This window comes from Perca fluviatilis, chromosome 4 (genome assembly GCF_010015445.1).
Source record: "Perca fluviatilis chromosome 4, GENO_Pfluv_1.0, whole genome shotgun sequence".
Lineage (NCBI taxonomy): Eukaryota > Metazoa > Chordata > Actinopteri > Perciformes > Percidae > Perca > Perca fluviatilis.
The window spans coordinates 38,889,835-38,914,167 of NC_053115.1; the positions used below are offsets into that span (position 1 = coordinate 38,889,835).

The 24,333-nt window shown below is 39.0% G+C and overlaps 2 protein-coding genes and 1 long non-coding RNA gene across 5 annotated transcripts; 2 read left to right on the forward strand and 1 right to left on the reverse strand.

The window, feature by feature from the left end:
- The first annotated feature begins 7,525 nt into the window (after positions 1–7,525).
- LOC120557676 (butyrophilin subfamily 2 member A1-like) lies at positions 7,526–23,696 on the forward strand. 2 transcript variants are annotated; one of them, XM_039798228.1, is made up of 4 exons: positions 7,526–7,722; positions 22,004–22,342; positions 22,465–22,701; positions 23,354–23,696. In XM_039798228.1, exons 1-4 carry the CDS (start codon positions 7,650–7,652, stop codon positions 23,461–23,463), a joined length of 759 nt encoding a protein of 252 aa, XP_039654162.1. In that variant the 5' UTR covers positions 7,526–7,649; the 3' UTR covers positions 23,464–23,696. The 2 variants fall into 2 exon arrangements, with proteins under 2 accessions (XP_039654162.1, XP_039654160.1); XM_039798226.1 differs by having other exon boundaries at positions 7,527–7,722; positions 22,426–22,701.
- On the forward strand, positions 10,738–13,222 carry LOC120557667. Of its 2 annotated transcripts, XM_039798213.1 has the most exons (6): positions 10,738–11,108; positions 11,218–11,380; positions 11,498–11,595; positions 11,842–12,001; positions 12,194–12,320; positions 12,565–13,222. In XM_039798213.1, exons 1-6 carry the CDS (start codon positions 11,011–11,013, stop codon positions 12,921–12,923), a joined length of 1,005 nt encoding a protein of 334 aa, XP_039654147.1. In that variant the 5' UTR covers positions 10,738–11,010; the 3' UTR covers positions 12,924–13,222. The 2 variants fall into 2 exon arrangements, 1 of the variants encoding a protein (XP_039654147.1); XR_005638991.1 differs by having other exon boundaries at positions 11,498–11,989.
- On the reverse strand, positions 16,866–20,771 carry LOC120557701. Its single transcript, XR_005639008.1, has 2 exons — positions 20,668–20,771; positions 16,866–17,023 (listed from the first exon to the last, which is right to left on the reverse strand). It is a non-coding gene; the product is annotated as an uncharacterized LOC120557701 (long non-coding RNA).
- Positions 23,697–24,333: the final 637 nt, after the last annotated feature.

Sequence of the window (24,333 nt, forward strand, 5' to 3'; positions counted from 1 at the left end):
TTTGGCAGCCAGGGGGTCTAGGCGGATCTAGGCACTCTCTGTTGACTTTCAAGCTGCAAAAACCAAATTTTGGTCAGGCCAATCACATTGTGTATAGAGTCGGTGGGCGGGGCTTATGGCTGCTGCTGCTGGAAACAGCGGACTTCTGGAAGACTTGGAGTTAAGCTTTTCTTTGATAAAAGAACGACAAAAATCATAAATCATTAATTAAAAGGAAGATGTTGGGCTTTCGAGCCGCATCGGCCAAATCTGCAAAAGTTTAAACTAGCTTCAAAGCCTTCGCTACCTTCTTCGTTGCTCTGGTTGGTTGGAGCGCTATCCTATTACGTGCAGAGGGAATTTGAAAGACAACCGTTTATCCCGCCCCTCGGATCGAGCTCCGTCAATGGTGAGTTCCCAGACCCTACATCTGGATGTGGGTCTGGCTTGTCAGGCTAGTGTCATGTCACTCTTATGTAGTGTAAAACTTAAAGTAAAGTGTTACCCAAAGTTGTCTTCAGTAGTGAGTAGTTTATTTTAGTTTCGATTTTCAACAATGTGGCGCTCTCTGCTGTCCTAAAACCAACTTTAATCTGCATTGTGTTCCACCTTTTAAACTGGCTCAGCAAACACACATGTTCCTGTTAAACTTTGTTTTCCTGACAGACAACTGTTTGGCACATTTGTAGATGTTTTATTTTCACTTCAACAGTTCAAGATTTTTTTGGGGGTCAGATTGTAAAGTGCCTCAGATGTGACATGATGGAGCTCATGTTCAGGTCTCAAATGATCACATTTATTTAGCTCTCTCTAGACACAAGTTAGGCCACTGTTCAGTGATTCATCTTAAAGCGTTTCAAGTCATTTATTTTGTCATATATAAGATAATATAAATAAGACTAATAAGGAAAACCTTTGTCTCTAGACACATGTCACTAGAATTTGGATATTTTGGTATTTTGAAGGCATTTAACAGACTGTCTTTGGAAACGGCTGAACTCTATTTTTAAAGATATGAAATTTAATATCCTTATCTTGATGTGGAGGGGACGATGGGCGGATAATAGCACTTGTGCTACAACCTGGTACAATGCATCTCTCCTTGTTCTTATACAAGGTTACTGTTAAATGGTGCATTGTCCCAGTTGATTCAAAATATAACTTCATTAAATACACCCCCCCCACACACCATCCAGAACAACACAGTAGTCACGGTGGATTCCTTTAGGTTCCTGCGATCAACCATCTCACAGGACCTAAAATGGTCTCTCCACATTGACTGTGTCCAGAAAAAGGCCCAGCAGAGGTTATTCTTCCTGCGACAGCTAAGGAAGTTTAATCTGCCTAAGGAGCTGCTGACCACTTTCTACTCAGCCATCATCCAGTCTGTCATCTGCACCTCCATCACTGTCTGGTTTGGGTCAGCCACCAAACGGGACAGGGCCAGACTGCAACGGAAAATTAGGGCTGCAGAGAGGATCACTGGAGCTGACCTTCCCTCCATCCAGGACCTGTACCGCTCCAGGGTCAGGAAAAGGGCAGCAAAAAATCTCTGCAGACCCCTCACACCCTGGTCACAAACTGTTCACCCTCCTTCCCTCTGGTAGGAGATACAGGGCACTGATCGGCAAAACCAGCCGACACAGAGACAGTTTCTTTCCCCAAGCAGTCACTCTGTTGAACACTCAGAAATACCCCCCCCCCCCTTACACTGAACAAAGTCAATCAACACTGTTCTGCTCATCTCCCTCATGTCTATTTCAACCCTACAATTACAATATTGTTATTAATATGTTACCATTGCACTGATCTGCCTTGCACTGTACTCATATTTAAATCCTTAAATCTCAGACTATTGACTGATATTGCACTATTCTTTCCCTCTTATTGTATATTTTTTGTAAAATTGTAAATTCTATTGTATTGTTATATTGTACACTAAGGAATATTTTTCATATTCTTACCGTCATCTCTGTTTTTATTTTTTATTCTTGAATATGTTAAGTGTTGTACTTTGAGAGCAAAGATTACCGGAGACAAATTCCTTGTTTGTCTACGCAAACTTGGCCAATAAAGCTGATTCTGATGTTTACAGTTTTTATAATTTGAATTTGAATATTTCTATCTCATATATTGACACTTTTTAAATGAAATTTAAATAAATTCTATGTATTTATTTTGTAACCCGATATCCCTTTTAAAAAAATACAAAAAATGAAATAAATATAAATGTATGAAGTGGGGTCAGTGTATGAGATCAAAACATTTAAATTAATATAATAAAAACTGTAAACATGTTGTAATGTGTGTATTTGTTTTCTGGCGCTCTGCTTGTAGTTCCTGTTGGTGTCCACCAGAGGGCGCCATGACATCACTCACCAGCAGAGAGATGCTTTTTGGTGTTAAGTGTAAATTGTTTTATATTATTACAACTTTTTTCATATAATCACAGGTAAAACGTTGGGTGGGTTTTAATCAGTCAGATATAAACCTCATGAAGAAATCAAGTTGTCAGGTGGTACGTGGAAAGATTTAGAAGTAGCTCAACTAATTTGAGAAAATCCAAAATATTTTGTCTTAAAACAAATATATCTGCAGATTAAATTATTGAATAAAAACTTTAAATCATTTGCTAACAGTTCATTTTATAATAATTGATTGAAACATTCAGCTTCACCAAATGTAGAAGTAGCCTATATACTATATATGATTGCTGACCAAACCTACCTTAATAGTGACAGTTATATATACACTCACCTAAAGGATTATTAGGAACACCATACTAATACTGTGTTTGACCCTATCCTCTCAATATGGGCAAACATTTCTAAAGAATGCTTCCAGCAACTTGTTGAATCAATGACACAAATAATTAAGGCAGTCCTGAAGGTGAAAGGGATCCCCCACACCATTACACCCCCACCACCAGCAGCCTGCCCAGTGGTAACAAGGCATGATGGATCCATGTTCTCCTTCTGTTTACGCCAAATTCTGACCCTACCATCTGAATGTCTCAACAGAAATTGAGACTCATCAGACCAGGCAACATTTTTCCAGTCTTCAACTGTCCAATTTTGGGGAGCTCGTGCAAATTGTCACCTCATGTTCCTATTTTTAGTGGAGATGAGTGGTACCTGGTGGGGTCTTCTGCTGGTGTAGCCCATCCACCTCAAGGTTGTTCGTGTCGTGGCTTCACAAATGCTTTACTGCAGACCTCGGTTGTAACGAGTGGTTATTTGAGTCAAAGTTGATCTTCTATTAGTCGGCCCATTCTCCTCTGACCTCTAGCATCAACAAGGCATTTTGGCCCCCCAGGACTGCAGCATCCTGGATGTTTTTCTTTTTTTAGACCATTCTTTGTAAACCCTAGAAATGGTTGTGCGTTAAAATCCCATCTGGCACCAACAACCATGCCACGCTCCAAGTTGCTTAGATCACCTTTCTTTCCCATTCTGACATTCAGTTTGGAGTTCAGGAGATTGTCTAGACCTGGACCACACCCCTAAATGCATTGAAGCAGCTGCCATGTGATTGGTTGATTAGATCATTTCATTAACGTGAAATTTAACAGGTGTTCCTAATAATCCTTTAGGTGAGTGTATATACACACTACCGGTCAAAAGTTTGGGGTCACTTAGAAATTTCCATTCCACTCCATTCCAGACTGAATACCAGCTGAGATCAGTTGCATTGTTTTTTTAATCAGCAGTTTTCAGATTACATTATGCGCTTACATAATTGCAAAAGGGTTCTCGACTGTTGTAGAAAGAAGTGGCTGATATTTAATGCAATATCTCCATTGGCCATGATCAGCAACCATTCATCCAATGTTCCAAAGGCACATTCTGTTTACTAATCTGATATCATTTTAAAAGACTAACTGAGAAAACATTGGAGAACCCTTTTGCAATTATGTAAGCACATAATGTCATCTGAAACCTGCTGCCCTGGTTAAAAAAATCAATGCAACTGATCTCAGCTGGTATTCTGTCTATAATGGAGTGGCGACCTCAAGTGACCCCAAACTTTTGACCGGTAGTCTATGTTTTTTTATAAGCTTATCAAATGTTATAATGTGAAATCCTCATCTGCAAAGAAAGCAGGAGCTAGGGCTGCGTGCAGCGCGTACTTTAGGCTGAGTCCTTACTGCAGCCACTCAGGTTTGAGTTCGGGGCAGGGCCATTTGCTGCATCTCATCCCCTCGCTCACCTGTCTGTCTCTATCACGAGCTGTTAAAAGCAGGAATGCCAAAAAACTATCTTAAAAAAAAGAAATGAATAGCTTATGTTTTTTTTCTTTAATAAGACAAGTATGTACAGTACACTTTTACTATTTTCTTGCACTGTTTATGTCGTTAATCAATAATGCAGTTCTATAGTGCCTTCTGTCATTTTAATTTAGAGCTAGAAAGATTAATCAATCTATCGATTAGTTGTAAACTGTTAAATTAATCGTCTTCTATTTTGATAATCAGTGAATCGGTTTTAGTCATTTTTCATGAAAACAAATTGTTCTAGTTTCTTCTCTCCTCTGTGACAGTAAACTGAATATCTTTGAGTTGTGGACAAAACGAGACATTTGAGGACGCCATTTTTTTTCTGGGGCTTTGGGAAACCACTGACACTTTTTATCCACGTTTTAACCTTTCTGATAATCTACAGATGAATTGACAATGACAATAATCGTTAGTTGCAGCCCTTTGAACTTTACTATTGAAAATCTTAAATAAAATATCAGGCGCCTGGGTCGCTCACCTGGTGGAGCGGGTGCCCATGTGTGGAGGTTTGCTCCTCGACGCAGCGGCCACAGGTTCAACTCCGCCCTGGGGCCCTTTGCTGCGTGTCGTTCCCCCTCTCTCTTCCCTTTCATGTCTTCAGCTGTCCTATATAAATAAAGGCTGAAAATGCCCAAAAATAATCTTAAAAAAAAAAGTTAAAGGGGCTCTAAGCGATGTGGGGTGACGTTACTTCTTGTTGACGTTCAAAGTATTTTCAAACAAACGGAGACTAGCTCGCTCCTCCCTCCTCCTCATCCCGTCCCCCCCCCTCCCTTCGGTGCTTCAGCGCAATAACCCCCACCCCCCAATCAACCCCCCCCCCCAAATCCTTCTTGTCGGTTATTAGCTAAACGCTGGAACACTGTTTGTGTATGTTTTTTTGGGCCAGTGGGCTGTTTCACAAAACCAAGATAAGGGATTAAGCCGGGATTTCCCAGTTATCCTGGATGAATTTAGCCTTGACTCGGTTTCACAAAAGCGGAGGCATATAAATCACCATGGAGATTTATTCTGTGCAGCTAGCCTGCTCCTTACCAGGCTAACAGCCAGGCTAACAGCTAGACTGCTCCTGACCAGGCTAACAGCCAGGACTTATTTAATCCTGGAGCCTTTTCTGATCACCCGGCAGTGGTTTTACCCTGTTGTTATCAGACTGGATTAAAATACAACAGGTGCATATTAATGTTCATTTAAGAATTAAGTTATTATTTAAAGTTGTGACCATTCTTTTTTTTATAATTATTTATTATTTATTCATTTATATTTTAGCCCATGAGAGAGAGAGAGAGAGAGAGAGAGAGAGAGAGAGGGGGAGAAACAGAGTGAAAGAGATATTTACGCATTATATTCTATCGTTGTAGAAAATTGATCTTCATGGTAAATTTCCTCTCCTACATTATCTTCTGCTTACTTTTAAGGCAAAGAGTACAACTGTTAATTTGTGCAAATGATTAGTAGCCTAATCCTTGAATGGTATGATTATGACGGTTTCAATTCAGAGCCGTGGTCAGTTAATGTATATGTTTAGGCTACTTACGCATTCAGTCAATCCGTAATTGTGACGCCCCGCTTTCTCTCGCTGTTTCATTACAGCAGCCGTGTTTCTTTTCTTTTTATACAAATACTGTGTTTCACGTCATCATACTTCCACAACCAGCTGCTGCTCACTCTGTATCAAGTTTGGCATCAGTAAATCTGTGATTGACCTCGAGGTCTTTTGAGGAAAGCCGTGGACGCGTATCTATCTGAATGACTTCATCCTGGCCCAACCTAGTCGCTCCTCCTCAGCCTGGCTCGACCTAGTCGCTCATCCTCAGCCTGGCTCGGCCTTCGTGAAACGCACCAAGCCAGGATGCACAGATTAGACTAGGTCAAGCCTCACTTTATCGGTTATCCTGGATTTATAAATTCTGCTTTTTTGAAACTTTGTTTTTGTTGGCGTTTGTGGAGCCTGGGCTGTCTACAGAGACCACATTTTTTTTACAGTGTGTTCATAGTGAGGAGATGTTTGCTGTATGTGACAAAAAATGTTGTAGTCTAAAAAACAAGTGACATTGCTTAGAGTACCTTTAATATTGACATCATTCTTCGCAATGTGACTGTCTTTTCAGCTGAAACTTGCATAAAAGGAATACCATGATTTAACTTCATGTTAGGAAAATTATGCTTACTAGAAAACTGTTCTGTTTCATAACTGCTGTTTTAGTATTACTGTCTTTCATTAGTCTGGCTAGCACCAGACCAAGCTCAATCTTTTAAGATTGAACATTAGTCTGGGGAGTCTGCTCTGTATTTTCTACTGCACAAGAGGCGTGATCAACGGGCATAGTTCAAATGACTCTGCACGCAATTGGATAGTCCTTCAACCAATCAGACCAACGATCTGGGTGACGTACGGGTTGCTGCGCTTCGGTGGCCACCATGTGGAATGTAAACAAAAAGCAGCCTGCCGTTGCTTCTCTGTCGTCATTGTGTTAAACCCGCCAATAGCGCGCTAGTTTGTGATTGGTCCCCGCAGATTTGGAACAGAAGCAGGATGGAAAAATGTACAGTTTTCCAGCCTGAGCTGCAGGGTGACATCAAATTGCAACCAGATGGGGCTGGGTTTACCCAGTCTACTCTCTGTGTTAATCATGAAAGCTGAGTGACCTTGCAAGGAGCACATAATGCACCCCTGAGGGCGGAGCGCATAATATAATGTGGAGGAAATGTCGAGCTTGACCAGAGATGAAGAAGAAAGTTACTGATTATGTGAAATGTATGACTAACTTGACTCCCTGCTCCTTAAAAGAGCCTCTGTTGAGATCACTAGTCAGTCATGTTTCTGTGCTTACACTGAGTGCTGTAAACTGACTCTGCTTGCGCAAGTAAGATTTTTTTGAAGTAGATTCCAGAGATTATTTGGTAAATTTTCCTAACATTTTACAACCCCCCCAAAACTGAAACACTTAGACAACACTTTGGAACATGCTGTTTACGTCTTTTTAATCTTCCATTTAGATGAAAAATTATATATAGGCTTGGTTCAGGGTGGGGGACACAGACCTCAAAGGGATACGGAGACCTATACATACTGAACTTAATTCATATTCTGGAATTAAATCTTTGTCCTTCATAACCTATTAAAATGATGCAGAGACAAGGACATGAAAGAACACATAAACACAACAAGACACAGGACCAATGATAAGACTTCTGTAACTCTAGGAACACTCACAGAGCGCCGCCTCTTCTAGATGCTGCTGGAGCGGACACATAGACTGTTATATAATAGTCTATGGGCAGAAAGGAGCTGAGCTGAGCTGAGGAGTGATTACATCTGTACTAAAACTGTGTGCTGTTATTTGTTAGAGCAACTCCATCTTTGTTCCTATAACCTGATTAAACAACAACTATGGAGCTTCTTCTGGATCTGCTGTGTTTGTGTCTTCTGTGTTTGACCGGGAAAAGACTTTGTGATGAAAACGGTAAGAATGACTAACTTTGTAGCCTACATTAGTTTTCATTATCTTGCTTCAGACAGTCAGACAGGGCCAGTCACTAGTAATTAGCTGAATCATCAGCAGTAGTGTATGGAGCTAGAACAGTGACAGTAACCTGTGGTATTGAAAATAGAAATTGGCATTGAAAAAACAAGTATTGGCACTGAAAAATTTTCAACTGAAAAAAAAAAAATCTTAAAATCCTATTATTTTATTTTATTTTTATATTTTGATGCATCATGATGGGTTTTTCAATTACAATCTTTACACATTTTGTTTTCAGATTTTTTTTTCAATGATAGTTTTTTTACGCTGTCAGGTTTTTTACAATGTCACTGGTTTTCAGTTTCAACTTTCTGTCACTGTTTTGGCTTGAGGGGAGGGACGAGGAGGGCGCGATTTAGGGATAATTTGCATACTCGTGAGAGTGACTGTGCGCGCCTACGGCGCGCCCCTCCACCTGAGTCCGTGACTGTCCGTCATCCTCACCATGCGTGGCATGACCTTAGACCGCATATCACTGCGATGACTTCGACAAGTTCACCTGCAGCTACCAAATCTCAAGTAAGTCTGTTTACAGTTTTTTTTCAAATAGAAGCGGGTAGGTTTAATGTTAACTTTTAATGGACGTTGTGCTGTTTTGGCGGATGTTTGGCGAACACAAGCTAACGTTAATGATAGCTAGCTAATACCGCACGTCAGCTAATGTTGGCTAAATTGTGGCTAATGGTAATGTTGGCTATTTTCTCCGCCGCGGGGATCAATCAATCTCAATCTGTCCTCTATAATCTAGTATTTTTTATATTCTGTCTTCTAGGAGTTTGAGGCCAGTGTTATTGCGCCATGCTGCAAGGCCTCATAAACGTGCATAACGCAAAATATTCAGCAGCATCAGCGCCTACACAGCAGAATTCAGTGCAGTTACAAAAGCAGCAAAGTCCGCAAGCACAAACGCCTAAACAAACACTTCAGGAGGAGATGACTAGGTTTTTAACTATGTTGACAATATATTGATATTGGACTTATTCAATGGGAAGTTCTATTTCATAATCTTAATAATCTCCCACATGCAGGTCCTTTCCTGGCTTCTTCTCCAAAAGAAAAGGCAAAAACCGCTTTTCTCCGTTACAAACCACTCCAGGGAAGCCTAAAGTCTGTAACGTTAACGTTAAGCCGTTCAGCATATATGTATATTTGGTTAATAAAGGCTGTACCAGCACCCCTTCTGCTGCGGAAGAGTTGGAGTTTAGCCAAGCAGGGTTAGGGAAGAGGTCCCTCACCTTGACAGACGATATGAGCCACGCAGCGGTAGTGTAACCTACCTACTTTACAGTACAAGTATACTGTTACCAATATGTTATTTTGAAAACATTTTACTATATTACTGTACTTTTAGATGTTGTATAATACTGTTTTTTAAGCCCCCTTTATGTGATTTTCTTAGATAAACAAACTTCTCATTGAAGAATATCCCAAGATGGAGGGGGTGGAAGGATGGCTGTTCTACAAGGCTTCAGGTGCATTACATATCATTTACTTATTTCCTTTTTGAAAATGCAGGGACATCAACATTGAAACTCTTTCTCTCACTGGCTGTATTCAGGTGGCCACGGTAGAAGGAAACTGGCTGCAGTTCCCCCTGATGTAGACGGTTATACAGGAAGACTAATTCGCACTGTTTCAGGTGCTGGGAAGACCATTTTGTATGTTGTGCCACTGCAGCAGGACCTTGATCTTACTCCATTGCCGTATGATGCACCTGAATTCCAAAAAATGCCGAAGACTGCATGTCAAGTGTGCCAAGAAAGCATGCCTCTGCATATTCTAGCATTGCACATCGAGGGTTGTATAGGGTCTCAATCTGCAACAGATGATGATGAGGAGGTGAATGAATATGTGTGAGATTGTTTTACATGGATACAATATTCATACAATGCTATTATAATATTTTGTCCTTGGCAACCATATTACAACACATGTCCTAATATCTGCAGTACTGAAGACTAAAAACTACTACTATTACCATTCCTAATTTGGCCAAATTTGTTTTTGCAAAGTCAGAATTAAACCTGCACTGTATTAGTTCATTACATCTTCAATTGATTTTGATTTTCTTTTTTTAGACAGTTTAAACACCTCATTTCAATCTCAAAAAAACTTTATTCAACATTTCAGAGTTCAAAGTTACGCTGGGGAAGAAACTATTTGGCCTCAGTGATTATAGAATGTCCCAATATTGGTCCCTTTATATCTATCATATCACTATATACTTTGATATTGATTATTTGTCCCCACATTTATTTATGGATACAACTGTTGTGTGCTACTTATAGGACTGGGGTAGTGAGGTCCAGGTTCTTTCTGTCACAAATTCACCACTTGAGCACCCTAAGAAAGAGTCCAGAGATGAACAGGTGATAATTATGAACTGTAATCTGTCTAGAATTCTAAACTTTTTTCATATTTGTGCTTTTGATTTGAACTTTTACAACTGTTCACAGGATAGAAAGGAATGCCCTATATGTTGTGGTTGCTTTCCATCAGATGACATTGCTCTGCATGCAAGCTTGTGTGGTGAAAGGTTTGCTATTCTTTCATGTTAAATATGCATCTTAACATGTTTAATTTTATTTCACAAATGTTTGATTTTTCTAACTTTTTTTGTTGTAATTTTCCCGATAGAAATTCTAAATAATGCTAAAGAGTACATATGATTGAAAATGTGTTTGGTTTAAATGGATAATTATTGATACATTTTGCTGAAAAATGTATTGTTTTAATATTGATCATTCTCAGTCCACAGGATACTCCTGTCTGCAATTCTGACTTCAGTCCCACTTCAGGCCCTACCAGTAGTGTCCTATCTGCGAGGGAAGTGTGCTTGCGTATGTAACATCGATTTTTGTGTTCTGGTTCTGCTTAATCCGTATTAATCCTCTTTCTAAAATTTAAATCAAAGTTATTGTTTTATTTTTGCTTTTCTTGATAGTGAAAATGATATCCTCCAGTTGCTTGCAAATCAAGTAGATGCAAGCAAAGATTTTAAGATCTGCATCACCCGAGATGACCTTGTCCAAAGAGGCTTCATTCAGTGGCAAAGACAAAAGAAGGGCTCCCCTGTCAACAAACTCAATGTGACTTTCTTTGGAGAAGCAGGAATTGACACTGGTGCATTAAGGAAAGAATTTTTGACAGGTAACTTCAAAAGTACACGTTCGGTTACAGTTTGAGTTATTTCCTTAATTGTGTTGTCTTCATTTATTATTTTTAGAAATGATGAATGGCATTGAGAGGCGACTGTTCGAAGGCAATGACATAAAGGGAAAGAGTCCTGTCTACTCCATAAGTGACCTAGAAAATGGTTTCTACAGGTTTGCATTGTTTCATACTAGTCCTAATTCTACAGTTTATGTATGGAAGTATGGAAAGGGAATGTACAGGTCATGTAAAATGTTTGCATTTTTTGATGATGACATGCAGAACTGCAGGAGAAGTGTTCTCAGTCAGCCTCGCTCAGGGTGGCCCAGCACCATGCTTCTTTAGAAATTGGTGTTTCCAGTTCCTTGCAACAGGAGACTTTGACACTTTGCAGTTGACCAAAGACGATGTGGACGATCAGGAATATTCTTCACTCATAGAAAGGGTGAGTACACCTGTTGTAAGTAGCATTAGAAAACAATGAAAGAAACAAAGCAAAATGCTTTCCTTGATGTACAATAGTCCATTGCTATCCTGTAAAGAATTAGGGTTGTAATTTTAGGTGGAGGCGGCAACTGATCTGACAGAGTTGACAGAAGAAATTGTGAGCTGTGGTTACACAGGGCTTGTGAAGGTTGGCAGGAAGGACAGTATTATAAGGTGTGTAAATTGTATGTACACATACATTTAGCCGAGACAATTTATTTATATTATGCATAAAATAAAACATAAATGTTAGGTCAATTCTACTGCCTAAGCCCTTGACCAAGAAAAAAACTCCTCTACACTGTTTGTGGAAGTGCCACATTTATACTCTAAATAGTAAGTAGAGCCTAGAAATCCTCCAGAAATGTTTGTTTTGCTCCTCCACTAATCAAGACAAATATTGTTTCCTGTTCATAATAGAGCCATTGTTCTACATGCTACAATGCGTCTGACTCCTATCCTTCAGCAAATCAGAAAAGGCATGAAGGTCTACAACCTTGTGGAGTTGATTGGGAGGCACCCAGATCTCTGCTCAAACCTGTTTGTCCCCAAAGAGGATGATGACAGAGTAAATATGCTGGTCATTTTAACATCCACATTTGCTTTACTGTTTTTATTTGACAGGATAATAGATGTTCACATGTTGTATAGCTGCATCTATTTTATGATAATTGCACCATCATCTTTTCATGGCTTGCTGGTATTCTCCGTTGCACATCGTCAGGCATACAGTATATGATGCAAACTTTTCTTCTTTTTTTTTTATCTGTAGGCAGATGCTGATTACATAATGAGCATCCTAGTGCCTGAGCTGAGTGAGAGGGGAAGTCCAAGGCATCTAAGAGAAAATGCCATCATAAACTTCTTCCAGGACTTTCTGCAAGACCTCGAAATCACAGGTTTGACTTTTTCTTTTTGTCTTACAGCAAACAAAACTTAAGAGTTTTCAGCACAATTTGCCATGAAGACAGTTGTTACTTGAAAAACAACGGTTATAGTTGTATTATACTTTCATTAAGTGTATATGAAAATAAAAAAAACAATGCAGTAGGTGCAGGCTGAATTAGGCCGTTTTTTCCATATGGTGTTTTTACATAATAAAAAAAAAAAAAATGTTGGTTCTTTTGTTTATCAATCATGCAGGTCAGGATGAAGACCAGGGTGTGTGTGAGCCTTTGACCCGAGAAGCACCACAAAGTCTGAATGAAGAATGTCTGGAACAGCAAATAAACTTGAGCTTGTCGGTCCCAACAGTGATGCAGTGGTTAACTGGACAAAGGCACAAGCCCCTTCTTCCCTCAGAAAGGGCAGATTTTAAAATAAATGTAAGATTTGAACACCACTGCAAAGAACAAATGCCTGGTCACCACATTTGTTACCCACTTGTGAGTGCCTGCACAAATACAATAACTCTTCCTGTTGCACATATGAATACATACAGTGAGTTCAGAGATATAATGACAGTAGCGATCAGAATGAGTAGAGGTTTCGGCAGAGTTTAGAAGCCATGTTTTACTAGTCAAAGTCAGCCAGTATTGTGCGTTTAGGCATTTTCAAGAGATGCCTTAACGGCAACATGTTTGAAAAATATGTTCAGTGAATGATTCACTATTTTGTATAAATATTCAATGGAAAATAAGTGCCTGGTTCCTCTTTAGCATGTTTTTTTTAATACTGAAATTACAAAATGTGTATTTTAGGACCAGTAACAGAATAGATGTAGTACTTCCATGTTATTCAAGTTAAATACATTTTCTGTGGAATTGAGTTTTTTACAAGTATATTCCAATAAAATGGTCCTCAAGATTGACTAACAAATCTTGTTGTCAAATAAACCTTAATTTTATTTGGGTCTTTCTTTATGAATGTTAACTACATAAGGTAATGTGCATAGGCCAGTATAAATTAACACCATGGTCAAAAGTGAAGTTACTTGGCTGTATTTATTTATTGAAAGTGTACAGCTTAGTCCATGTTAGTTTTTCTTTAAATTGCTAAACAGCAGGCACAACTAGAGTAACGTGCAAAACTAACTCCAGTCTGCACAGCAGCAGTTCATGTGGACCAAAGTAGTTTGTTTTTCATTGCTTGAACACAGTTTTCACAACTCTACACACCTATCCCGTCACTTTAACCACAATGTGCACAACACTGGATTCACAACACTTTGTTCAAATGCTAACACACTGCTGTCAAAACTGTTAACCACACATTCAAAACAGAATAGATTTCAGTCTGGTGCCTATCAAACACTGCTGATTGGAATTTTAGCTGAAAGCCTAAGCAGGTGTCCGTTTTAGACTAGTTAGTGAACACGTATGGTATTTATACAGAGAAAGCTCAGAAAGCCTTTTTTGTATTCAGACACCAAATACGAATGAAACAATTAGACACTGTACCGTTTGAGAGAAACAGGTAAAAGAGATGCCAACATGTCCAGGTAAGATGTCTGAGGTTATGTACAGTTATAAAAAAAAAAATTGTGAAAAACACTATCTTTACAATAGCTAAACTGTGGACTTCCTGTTTTTTCAGAAAATAATGGAGGTCAAAGCAATGGAAACACCACATTCATTTGTATTTAGAGATGATGCAGACATCCAATGTGATGAAGAAAACTTGCTGCATGATGCTGGAGAGAGGCAGGAAAGTCACTATTCTTTGTTAGGGTTATGTACCTTTAGTTTTTGTGTTATCCTGCCATGTTTATGCGTGAATAATCACATAGTCAAGTGCAGCCTTGTAAAGGTCTCTGCCATTGTCCTGGGAGGTAACCATAGGGTTAATGGCGGTTCTTAGTTCTGCCATAGCCTGAGACTCCAGAGGGCACTGGATGGGTGGCAGAATTATGCCACTGGCAGACTCGTCTGTCATGCTGTCATGGTTGCAGTCCAAGAAAAGATCTTGTATATCCTGTAATTGACAAGTTATTTTATAAGACTGTAGATGATTTTAGGATACTTCACAAAACGATTAAACTCAAATGATTAGGTTTACATTTAATTTACATAAAAATTATCCAAAACTAAATTTTAAAAAGGTTGAAGTGAACATTTTTCAGCTGTACCTCTAAGTTCTCTGGAGCAGGCACAGGGTTCTGGAGAAGTCCTATTGTCCAAAGTTGATTGGGAGTCAGGTTTTGTTCAGTTCGCATGGCATGGTTATCCCATCCTTCTGTGAAAGTCTCAAGGTCCCTCTGGAGGCGTGGCACAAATACATAGTGTGCACAAAATAAATGCAGACTGTTGGAGGGATCTAGCAGGCCTTTCTTTTTCAAACTTTTTTTTTTTTTTTTATTTATACTTTTTCTACAGGTTACCGCCATCACATCAACACATCACAACACAAACACACCAACAAAAAACCAGCTCTCCACCCTACAAGATAAATACAAAAACTATCAGTGCACCATTTTATAGAATCAGTACATATTTTAAATTACAGTCATAAATACACAAATCACATTAGACATTTTGATGGTTTTGCAATTGCAACCTCAAACTTTTGTCGCCAACACAGTTTACAATAAGTGCTCATTATCCCATTGTATCTGAATGGTTTCTAGACGAGATGATGATGTTGGCATCTTTGAAAGCAATTCTGGAAAGCTGATCATCGCATTAACAGACATTTCATTTGGGTAGTCACAGAAGTATATGTGGTAAGATGTCTAAATAAACGCATAGGATACATGGGAAAATACTGTACTGTCTTGTGATTTGGGGTACCAAACCTTATACCAACAAACAAAAGTAACCCTTATTTAGATATTTACCTTTGATTATGCACACTTTTTCCAGATATGTAGCTTGCTCTGCCACAGCCACGAACAGTGAACATGCAATGAGCAATGCCAACGTTTTCTACCCCTTGGTCTCCTCTAACTCTAAATTATAACATAAGAAACACAGACATAGCGCAATGTTTTCAACCAATGCATCTTGATGAAAAAGGACAGTACTGGAGACTCTTGACATCCTATTACCTTAATCGAAAGCCAAACTTTTCAACAGAGCTCATGAAGAAGCCAAGTGCTGTTGATGCCTTGTTGTTGTTAGAAGCACCCAGGTACATGATCTACAGCATTGAAACAAAATACTTTAGTAAATATACATTATAGAATACGGTAGGTCCGGTTACAATGATTTTGTTTGGAACAAAATAAAAACATCCAATTTAAATGTTTACCTTTCGTGAATAACCATCGATCCCGGCAAAGATGACAATGCCATATCTGGAGAGAAAAAAATATCAGAAAATATCACCTCTGATATTTAAATAGTTCTACGCTGTGAACACAAGATTATTTTTGTCATTTTTTAATTTTCATACCAGGTATGTCCCAGGGATTCTGGAGATTATTCAAGGAGAAATGTTAACATTATGCAAGATAACCATGTGAATATCACAGAAAAGAGTGGTGAAGTGACACCTACTGCTGGACATGAACAGCAGCTTTAAAATACATAAAACCCATAATAATTCAGTGACAGGAGAAGTGTTACTCAAACAATGGCTTCTGAATGCAGAAGCATCATGGTCAGGTGATGTAACCAGCATCTTCTATACAAATGTGACAATATACAGGAAAATGTATGTGAAATAAAAGTAATTACAAGTAAAAATTGTATTTTACACAATTTTTTTGCAATATAAATGGATGCTTTACTATGGGGTATATAATATAAATAAACAATTTCTTCATTAGTTCATATTTCACACTGTTCAACTAGGATTGTGCAATCACTAGACACAAAACTTCACTGTCTTAGTATTTGAGACAATGTCCTTCAGATGGTCAGAGTTACATCTAATTATTTGTAAGGTCAGATAAAACAAACAAGACCGAAAAAGACTATTGTTACAACAGACAACAATTATGTATATGGCTCACCCATATTCTACAGAGAGCTGTACTGTACCTGATAAGTTTGTGGTTTGTGTCCACGTGGACCAGTGACTGGGGACCCTTGACGGAATATATTCTTCTAGCCACAGCGCCCAAGCCTGTAAATCTCTCAAAGATCCCTGCAGAATCCACCCTGTGCATGGACGCTGAAACCTGCTCCCATCTTACACGGTGTCCCATAGCTTGCAGTTCGCCCTTCATCATTCTGTAGCCAATATGTGGCATCCTCAATTTAACTGAACGCACAAGGCTGTCCAGTTCCTCATTTGTCAGGTTGCTGTATGATCCCTTAACTGATAGTCCCTCCTCTGCATCCGTCGAAACACAGTCCTTTTGCAGACACCCAGTAGCTTAGCTATGCAGGGGATGGACAGCTGCATATCAATGAGGTGTTGCAGATGTTCTTTTGATACAACAAATTTTGGTTGTCCCCTACCACCCCCACAACCTCTACATATGAAGAGCGGCTAAAGGTCTTTGCTGCTCCTCTTGCAAAACAGAATTCTTAAAATATCAGACAAGGCCACGAACAACATCTTGTGGCAGTTGTATTACATTAGCAAAAGAATGCACAAGTTCCATTTCATGGCTTAAAACAAAATTTAAATAATCAAAATCCACTGGCTGACGTTGGAGAACTTCCTGAAGCCTTCTTAACATTCTTTCCATGAACTGCCTAGCGATGGAAGGAGCCTGTAATTATAAAGAATATACACACAACTCACAATCAGATGAAACATTTAATAGTTATGCCTTCATCCAGAAATAATATAAAAATACTTTTTTGTTTACAAAAAATACATTGATGTATTGAAATATGGGATGTCCAAGTAAACTGATTAACACTATGAGTTACAAATTTACTCGACTGATATACATGTTTATAATGTTAACTGTTATGTTCTAAGACAGTTTGTTTAAGAGATGTCAGTAACTTTGTTATGTTGGCATTGTGTATGGCCTAAAGCCTGTGTTGGCGTTCTCTAATAAGTGCCAGCAAACGCAGTCACTTTCTCCCAGCTCGTTAATATTTTCCTTCACGGAGATCAGGGGTCCGTTCCAGAAAGCAGGTTTAGTGAAAACTCTGAGTTTGTTAACCCTGAGATGAGTTAAACTCTGGGTTTTCTGTTTCAGAAAGAGAGGTAACTTCACCTCAGAGTCAGTTACTATGGTAACTTCACCTCAGAGTCAGTTACTATGGTAACTGAGCTTCAGAGTCAGTTTCTATGGTAACAGAGCCTGTGAACCTAACCTGGTCGGAAGCAGGTTTTCTTCGCTCAGTCTCCTGACACAGCCCTCTTTCATTTCATCATTCATGCATTTGGTCTGTATCAGGCGCATTTTAGCACAGTTTCTTATCGGCATGAATAAAAACAAATTATGTTGGTTTATTAACCATGTTAGGCAGACTAATACGTTTTTTTTTCTAAAAACATGGCATTTCCTTTTGTCGACGATCCCATTGATGAAGAAGCTGCTTTACTTCACAGACTGTTATATATCGGGAGATGATATTGAAAACCTGACATTTTAAATTTCCAGATAACTTCCAATTTGAGCGGTATCGTTTTTCTTTCAAGTCTGTTATGTAGCCTATGCTACCCATCTATGCTCTACATCCCAGCAGAATATTTGTGTCACATATATTGTTTTTGAAAATGCCAGTTTTCTTTAAAGTAAAAGCGCCCTCAAAAGAATGTGACTCGCTTTGAAATATGTTTTAAACGTTTTTGTAGTGTTCCCTGGACACAAACCAGTAAGAGCCATTTAAAAAGGAGTTCCACAGTATTGCAGGTGAATGATGTAAACTCTTTGAAATAAAAGATTATGGATTATAATTCTGTTAATGATGGCGCTGCAGCCTCAGGATGGGATTAGTAGGACTAGGACTTTTTCGCCCGCAGTGTTGTACCTAAATGAAATAGATTATAGGTTCAATACCATTTAACCAGTAATGTTAAGCTATACTTATGATTAAATATGATACACTAGCCTATATTGGAATATGTGCATTTACTCTAGCAGCAATTTTCTCCCATGCAAATTCTCTGTCTTTTGCAGCAGCCGCTGTGTTGTTTTTTTTAACTCGCTGTACATGCGCATGAGTATGGACCTTTTTCACAGCAGACATGTTGACTTGTCATAGTAGGAAAAGCACAGCTGAGATTGATAACCTTAACGATGGCTCAGTTCCATCAAGTGTCCCAGTAAGATATTTCAGTGAGTCAGCATGCACAATACCAGGGCCTCTCCTAAGTGGAATGCAGCCATCATTCATGGTTTTGAATACACCTGTGCTTTTCCTACTATGACAATAACATGTCTGCCCTCGAAAAAGTTCTGTCCTCCGCCAACCATTTTTGTGGTTGTTACCATGGTGAACTGTAGAATCATGGCTCCATTCACGCGCCCTTTTTATTGTGGTGGTGCACTTCGCGTGAATCTACTCTGAGTTGATTGAACCAACTCATACCAGCTGTTCTGGAACCGAAAACTCAGAGTTTCCCATCTCCGGGTAAATCAACTCAGACCTCAGGGTTAGATTCGGAGTTTGTTAAACCTCCTTCCTGAAAAAACGGACCCCAGAGGCCTGTACTCTGAAGCAGGATTTGGCGTTAACGAGCTAACTTAAGGCTCAACCCAGGATTTTCTGTTCTGACGAAGGTGGAGTTAGTTGTTATCGGGTTCAATCGCCCTGGTAACTCATGCTGAACACCTAACCTGGTCGGGGAGCAGGTTAAGTTGGAGATCAGAGATCAACCGGTGTTAAAGCACCGCCTACTGACCAATCAATAGGTCGATTGATAACGTGCCGTTTATAGAAGATCAGGCGGAGCGTGCGAGAGAGAGAGATCCGCTCATAAAAGTTAAAACATTTAGAGACCAACACCCCCGTTAACATTGGGTATTTTTATGAAATATAGCCTATATATTTTAATGGGAGGGAATTACATATCGGTTTCTTGAGCCGTTGTTCGCCGTCAATGCGCACATCGGTTTGAATTATGTTTTTATATTTTTTATTTGCTCTCACGGTCACTTACCCGGCCAGGGTTGCAATTGAAATAATGGACTAAAGCAACAACAGTTTATGGAAAGCACAAGTGTAATTATGGTCAGATCTTGGTCCTGACTGATGAGGAAGTGATATCATTAAGCGTTGTGATTTAAACATCTACAGCGTCTGCTATTTATTTATTTTTTTGCCAGCTTTCCTTCCTGTTTTAGGAAGCAGCGACTGTATTGCGTTTTCCCTGGAAAACCGTGTCTGTGTCCTTCATATTTCTTCTTTCACTTATTCAAGAAACCTCGAGTTTCTGAGAGGGAGGAGACGAGAGAAACTCAAGTTTTTTTCCCCGTTTCTCTCAGTCTCCTCCCTCTCAGCGGGAGGAGACGAGAGAAACTCGAGGTTTCTTGAAGAAAACCTGCTCCCGACCAGGTTAGGTTCACAGACTCAGTTACCACAGTAACTGACTCCGAGGTTAAGTTACCTCTCTTTCTGGAACGGAAAACCCAGAGTTTCCCTCATCTCAGGGTTAACCCTTGTGTTGTTCTTCGGGTCCCAGTGACCCGAAGAACAACACAAGGGTTATGTACTTCCGTTTACTTTGTTGAGAATTGCTCTCTAAACAAGGGTTAATACAGCACCTTAGTTCTTGTTTGTACAGCATTTTGGTCAGCTTAAACTGTGTTTAAATGTGTTCTAGAAATAAACTTTACAAGAAACAGGTTTTAGAGAGCAATTCTCAAAGTAAACGGAAGTACATAATCCTTGTGTTGTCACTGGGACCCGAAGGACAACACGAGGGTTAACCAACTCAGAGTTTTCACTAAACCTGCTTTCTGGAACGGGCCTCAGGCCTCTGGTCTATTATGTGCTTATACTGTAGCCTATATCTATGACACCAGCAGCGTGTCTGAGGCTCCCAGGACGAGGGAGCTCCGAGGCTCCGTCCACAGAATTTCAGCGGGAGCGGGATGAAAAAAACAGGCCCGCGCAGGGCTCTAATACACAGCACAAGCAGTTCTGAGAATTCAGTGTCTGTGCATCTCCATTGACAGCGCGACATGTGCAGCGTACACTCATTCGTTCTAGTTTAATATTAACATTTACATCGGTTAATAATAGTTAACAAGCGTTGGTTTAGAATAGATAGAATAGTTTAGAATAGATTTTTTTTTAAATGGACACCCCTAACTGCAATGTATGAACCGTGCTAACGTTATACAAATAATATCTGATGGGTTGAATAGCCCGAAGCAGCCAATGAAGCCTCTATCTTTATTTACAGATCACCATAAAAGTTCCACAATATTAGAAAGGCAAATTTGATTACCGTTATATGTTGGAGCCGCGAGTCTGCCATCTCGATCCACTACAGCTACAGCTACACCTCTTCAGGCCTGATGTAATGCTCGGTGTTTGAGCTGTACTGAGGGGGGTTTTGGGTTGCTGTTATGCGCGTTTTATAGGAGCCTTATGCTGCAGCAGCAATAACACTGGCCTCAAACTCCTAGAAGACAGAATATGAAAAAATGCTAGATTATAGAGGACAGATTGAGATTGATTGATCCCGGGCGGGAAAATAGCCAACATTACCATTAGCCACAATTTAGCCAACATTAGCTGACGTCGCGGTATTAGCTAGCTATCATTAACGTTAGCTTGTGTTCCGCAAACATCCGCCAAAACAGCACAACGTCCATTAAAAGTTAACATTAAACCTACCCGCTTCTATTTGAAAAAAACTGTAAACAGACTTACTTGAGATTTGGTAGCTGCAGGTGAACTTGTCGAAGTCATCGCAGTGATATGCGGTCTAAGGTCATGCCACGCATGGTGAGGATGACGGACAGTCACGGACTCAGGTGGAGGGGCGCGCCGTAGGCGCGCACAGTCACTCTCACGAGTATGCAAATTATCCCTAAATCGCGCCCTCCTCGTCCCTCCCCTCAAGCCAAAACAGTGACAGAAAGTTGAAACTGAAAACCAGTGACATTGTAAAAATCCTGACAGCGTAAAAAAACTATCATTGAAAAAAAAAAATCTGAAAACAAAATGTGTAAAGATTGTAATTGAAAAACCCATCATGATGCATCAAAATATAAAAATAAAATAAAATAATAGGATTTTAAGATTTTTTTTTTTTCAGTTGAAAATTTTTCAGTGCCAATACTTGTTTTTTCAATGCCAATTTCTATTTTCAATACCACAGGTTACTGTCACTGTTCTAGCTCCATAGTAGTGACTAATCTACTAATTGTTAGCGTCAACAACACATGTAACCCTTCTCTGCACAGGTTATTGATCGGATTGTTCTTCTCGATCATGATTGTTGTTGTTTTGTCTTATTGCTGCTCTGCATGTTTGCATATATAAAAAAGAGGCTATAACCAGTGTTTCTTGGCTGTGTTTCGTTGCTTGCATGGCTATGTGCACTAATTTTGGATACTACTGTATTACTGGTTTTATGACTAATTGTGTAAATTACATAATAAACTACAATTTTAAAATACAGTTAATAAATCTTATAAGTTACACTACAAATTACTTTTTTTAACTGGTCTGGTAGAATGATTCTGGTGACGTGTTCAAATGTTTTATTTCTGCCCTAATAATGAATTAATCTGCAGATAAACATACGGATTAATACATATGTTTTTATCTTCCAGAGCCAAAATATATCACAATGAAAGAAGGGACAGATGTTATGTTACCCTGTTCTCTCAGCACCAAGGAGAACGTTGAGTCAAAAGTGTTTGACTGGAGGAAAGTTGCTCAGAAAGATGATGGTCTGAAGGAGGTGTTCATGTATGAAAAAGGCTTTCATTACAATAACGGTCGTCCAGGTCAGAGTGAAGAGTTCAAAGGTCGAGTCTCACATTTTGAAGATGAACTGAAACATGGCAACGCCTCCATAATCATCAGAAATATGAAGGAGGCTGACAGTGGAGACTACACCTGTCATTTCCCACGTCTTCATCAAATGTTCCACCTTAAGCTTGTTGTTGGTGAGTGCTTTCATTCAACAGTTATAAAGAAAATTAGCCTAAATGTAATGATTCTGTAGTCATTGTTTATCCTGTGTTCACAGTTGCTCCAGAGCCAGATATCAACATTATTGATGCCACAGATGATGGAGTGTTGCTGCAGTGTGAGGTTCGAGGTGCTGTTCCCAAACCTAGAGTAGAGTGGCAGGACAGAGATGGAAACAAACTTCCTGCTGAAGACCCACAGGTCTCTGAAAGAGGAGACAGATACCACATCACCCTCCAGACTACTGTGACCAAGACCGGCAGCTGTCGCTGTGTCGTCACACAGGAGGAAACCAACCGGAGGACTCATGCTGAGATTTATGTGGCTATTATTGGTAAGATTCCTCCTTGAGTTGTTCATGTGTTTTAGCAACACATTGAACTGTTCTTTATGTTAAGTCTCAGGCTGTTCTTATGAACCATTTGTAGACATATTGCTGCAAAAAGTAAAGCTCTGTAATCTGTATGTATTCTACGTATTTATTACTGTCAGCACCACAGTGACTGCTGCTGTAAAACACAGGACTTTCAAGCAGGGAGCGGAGTTCTCTTCCCGGGGGAAAGCAAAAGATTTACACCCAGGAAACGCGTGTTCTGGGAGTGTTTGATTCCAAACCATGATCTTTTTTTAAACTCAACTAGTCGTTTTGGTGTTTAAACCTAATTGTCGTTGCTGCATGACGCTCACTTTCTGTCAGCTAAACTCAGCTGGCCACCAACGGCCGCTGAAACAACCAACTCACGGAGCTCTGTAGCCAGCATCACATGACCGGCTGGCGGTCGCATGATTTCGTAGGATATTATACGGAGTTGTTGTGCATACTTTATTGTACAATATCATACAAACCCATTCATGAGAATGAGTTGTTAGTCTATAACCAATCTACTGAACATATGTAGTTACATTCTGAGTGTACATTTACATTGTTTTACTTTTTTTGAACTTGTTTAAAATAAACTTATTAAACTTTTTGTGATGTGTTTCAGACAACAACATGAGCATATGGACCTATATGGACCTATATGGAGCTGGAACTCTTGCTGTACTTGCAGTTGTTTTTCTTTTACATGAAAATAGAAATAATAAAAAGAAGTAATTCAAGTAAGTTTCTAATAGTGCTAACCCTAGACTAACCTTCTATTTCTATTGTGGCAAGGCAGCTTTATTTATATAAACATTTCATTAACAAGACAATTCAAAGGGCTTTACATAAAACATAAAAGAGCAGTTAAAACATTTGTTGAAGAAAATTTAAACAGGTAAAATAAAATAAGACGGTAAGAAGGTATAGAATATGAGAATAAAAGTTACAGTGCAGTTTAATGAATTTTAATGGTTTGATTTTTTTTATTTAAAGGCACCATCAAACAGAAAAGTCTTCAGCCTTTATGTCATAGAGAGGGGAATAATAAATATAGGAATAATGTTACACCGAACTAGGTTGTTCACATGAAAAGTGTCATAAAAAGTTGCGTAACAAATGAGAGAGAAGTTCAAATGATACACCTGCAAATGAAATTGCACAAATATAAGTAATTGATCAGTAATGAATTTTGTGAAAGATTATTCTGATGCAATATTAAAACCAATAACTTTTAACTAGAACATGCTCGAGGAGATTATCAACAAATTTATTTTAATTTAAACAAGAAAATTACAAAGTAAATGCATATTATATTATTTTTGTATATTGTAGGAGCCATGTGACCTTTTTCAGTAAATGTTATTTTTTTATACACTGCCATCTGGTGCCATGTCAGGTGTAGTTTAGTAAATTTTATTTATATAGCCCAATATCACAAATCACTAATTTATCTCAGGAAGCCGTAGATAAAGGTTAAAGAAAGAAAAGTGAAATGTAGAAAGAAGTAACAGGAGACACCATGGGTCACATGAAAGCAACTTTAAAAAAAAAGGTTTTATTGTATCTAAATGTAGCACTTTCAGTTGAGGTAGTTGCATGACT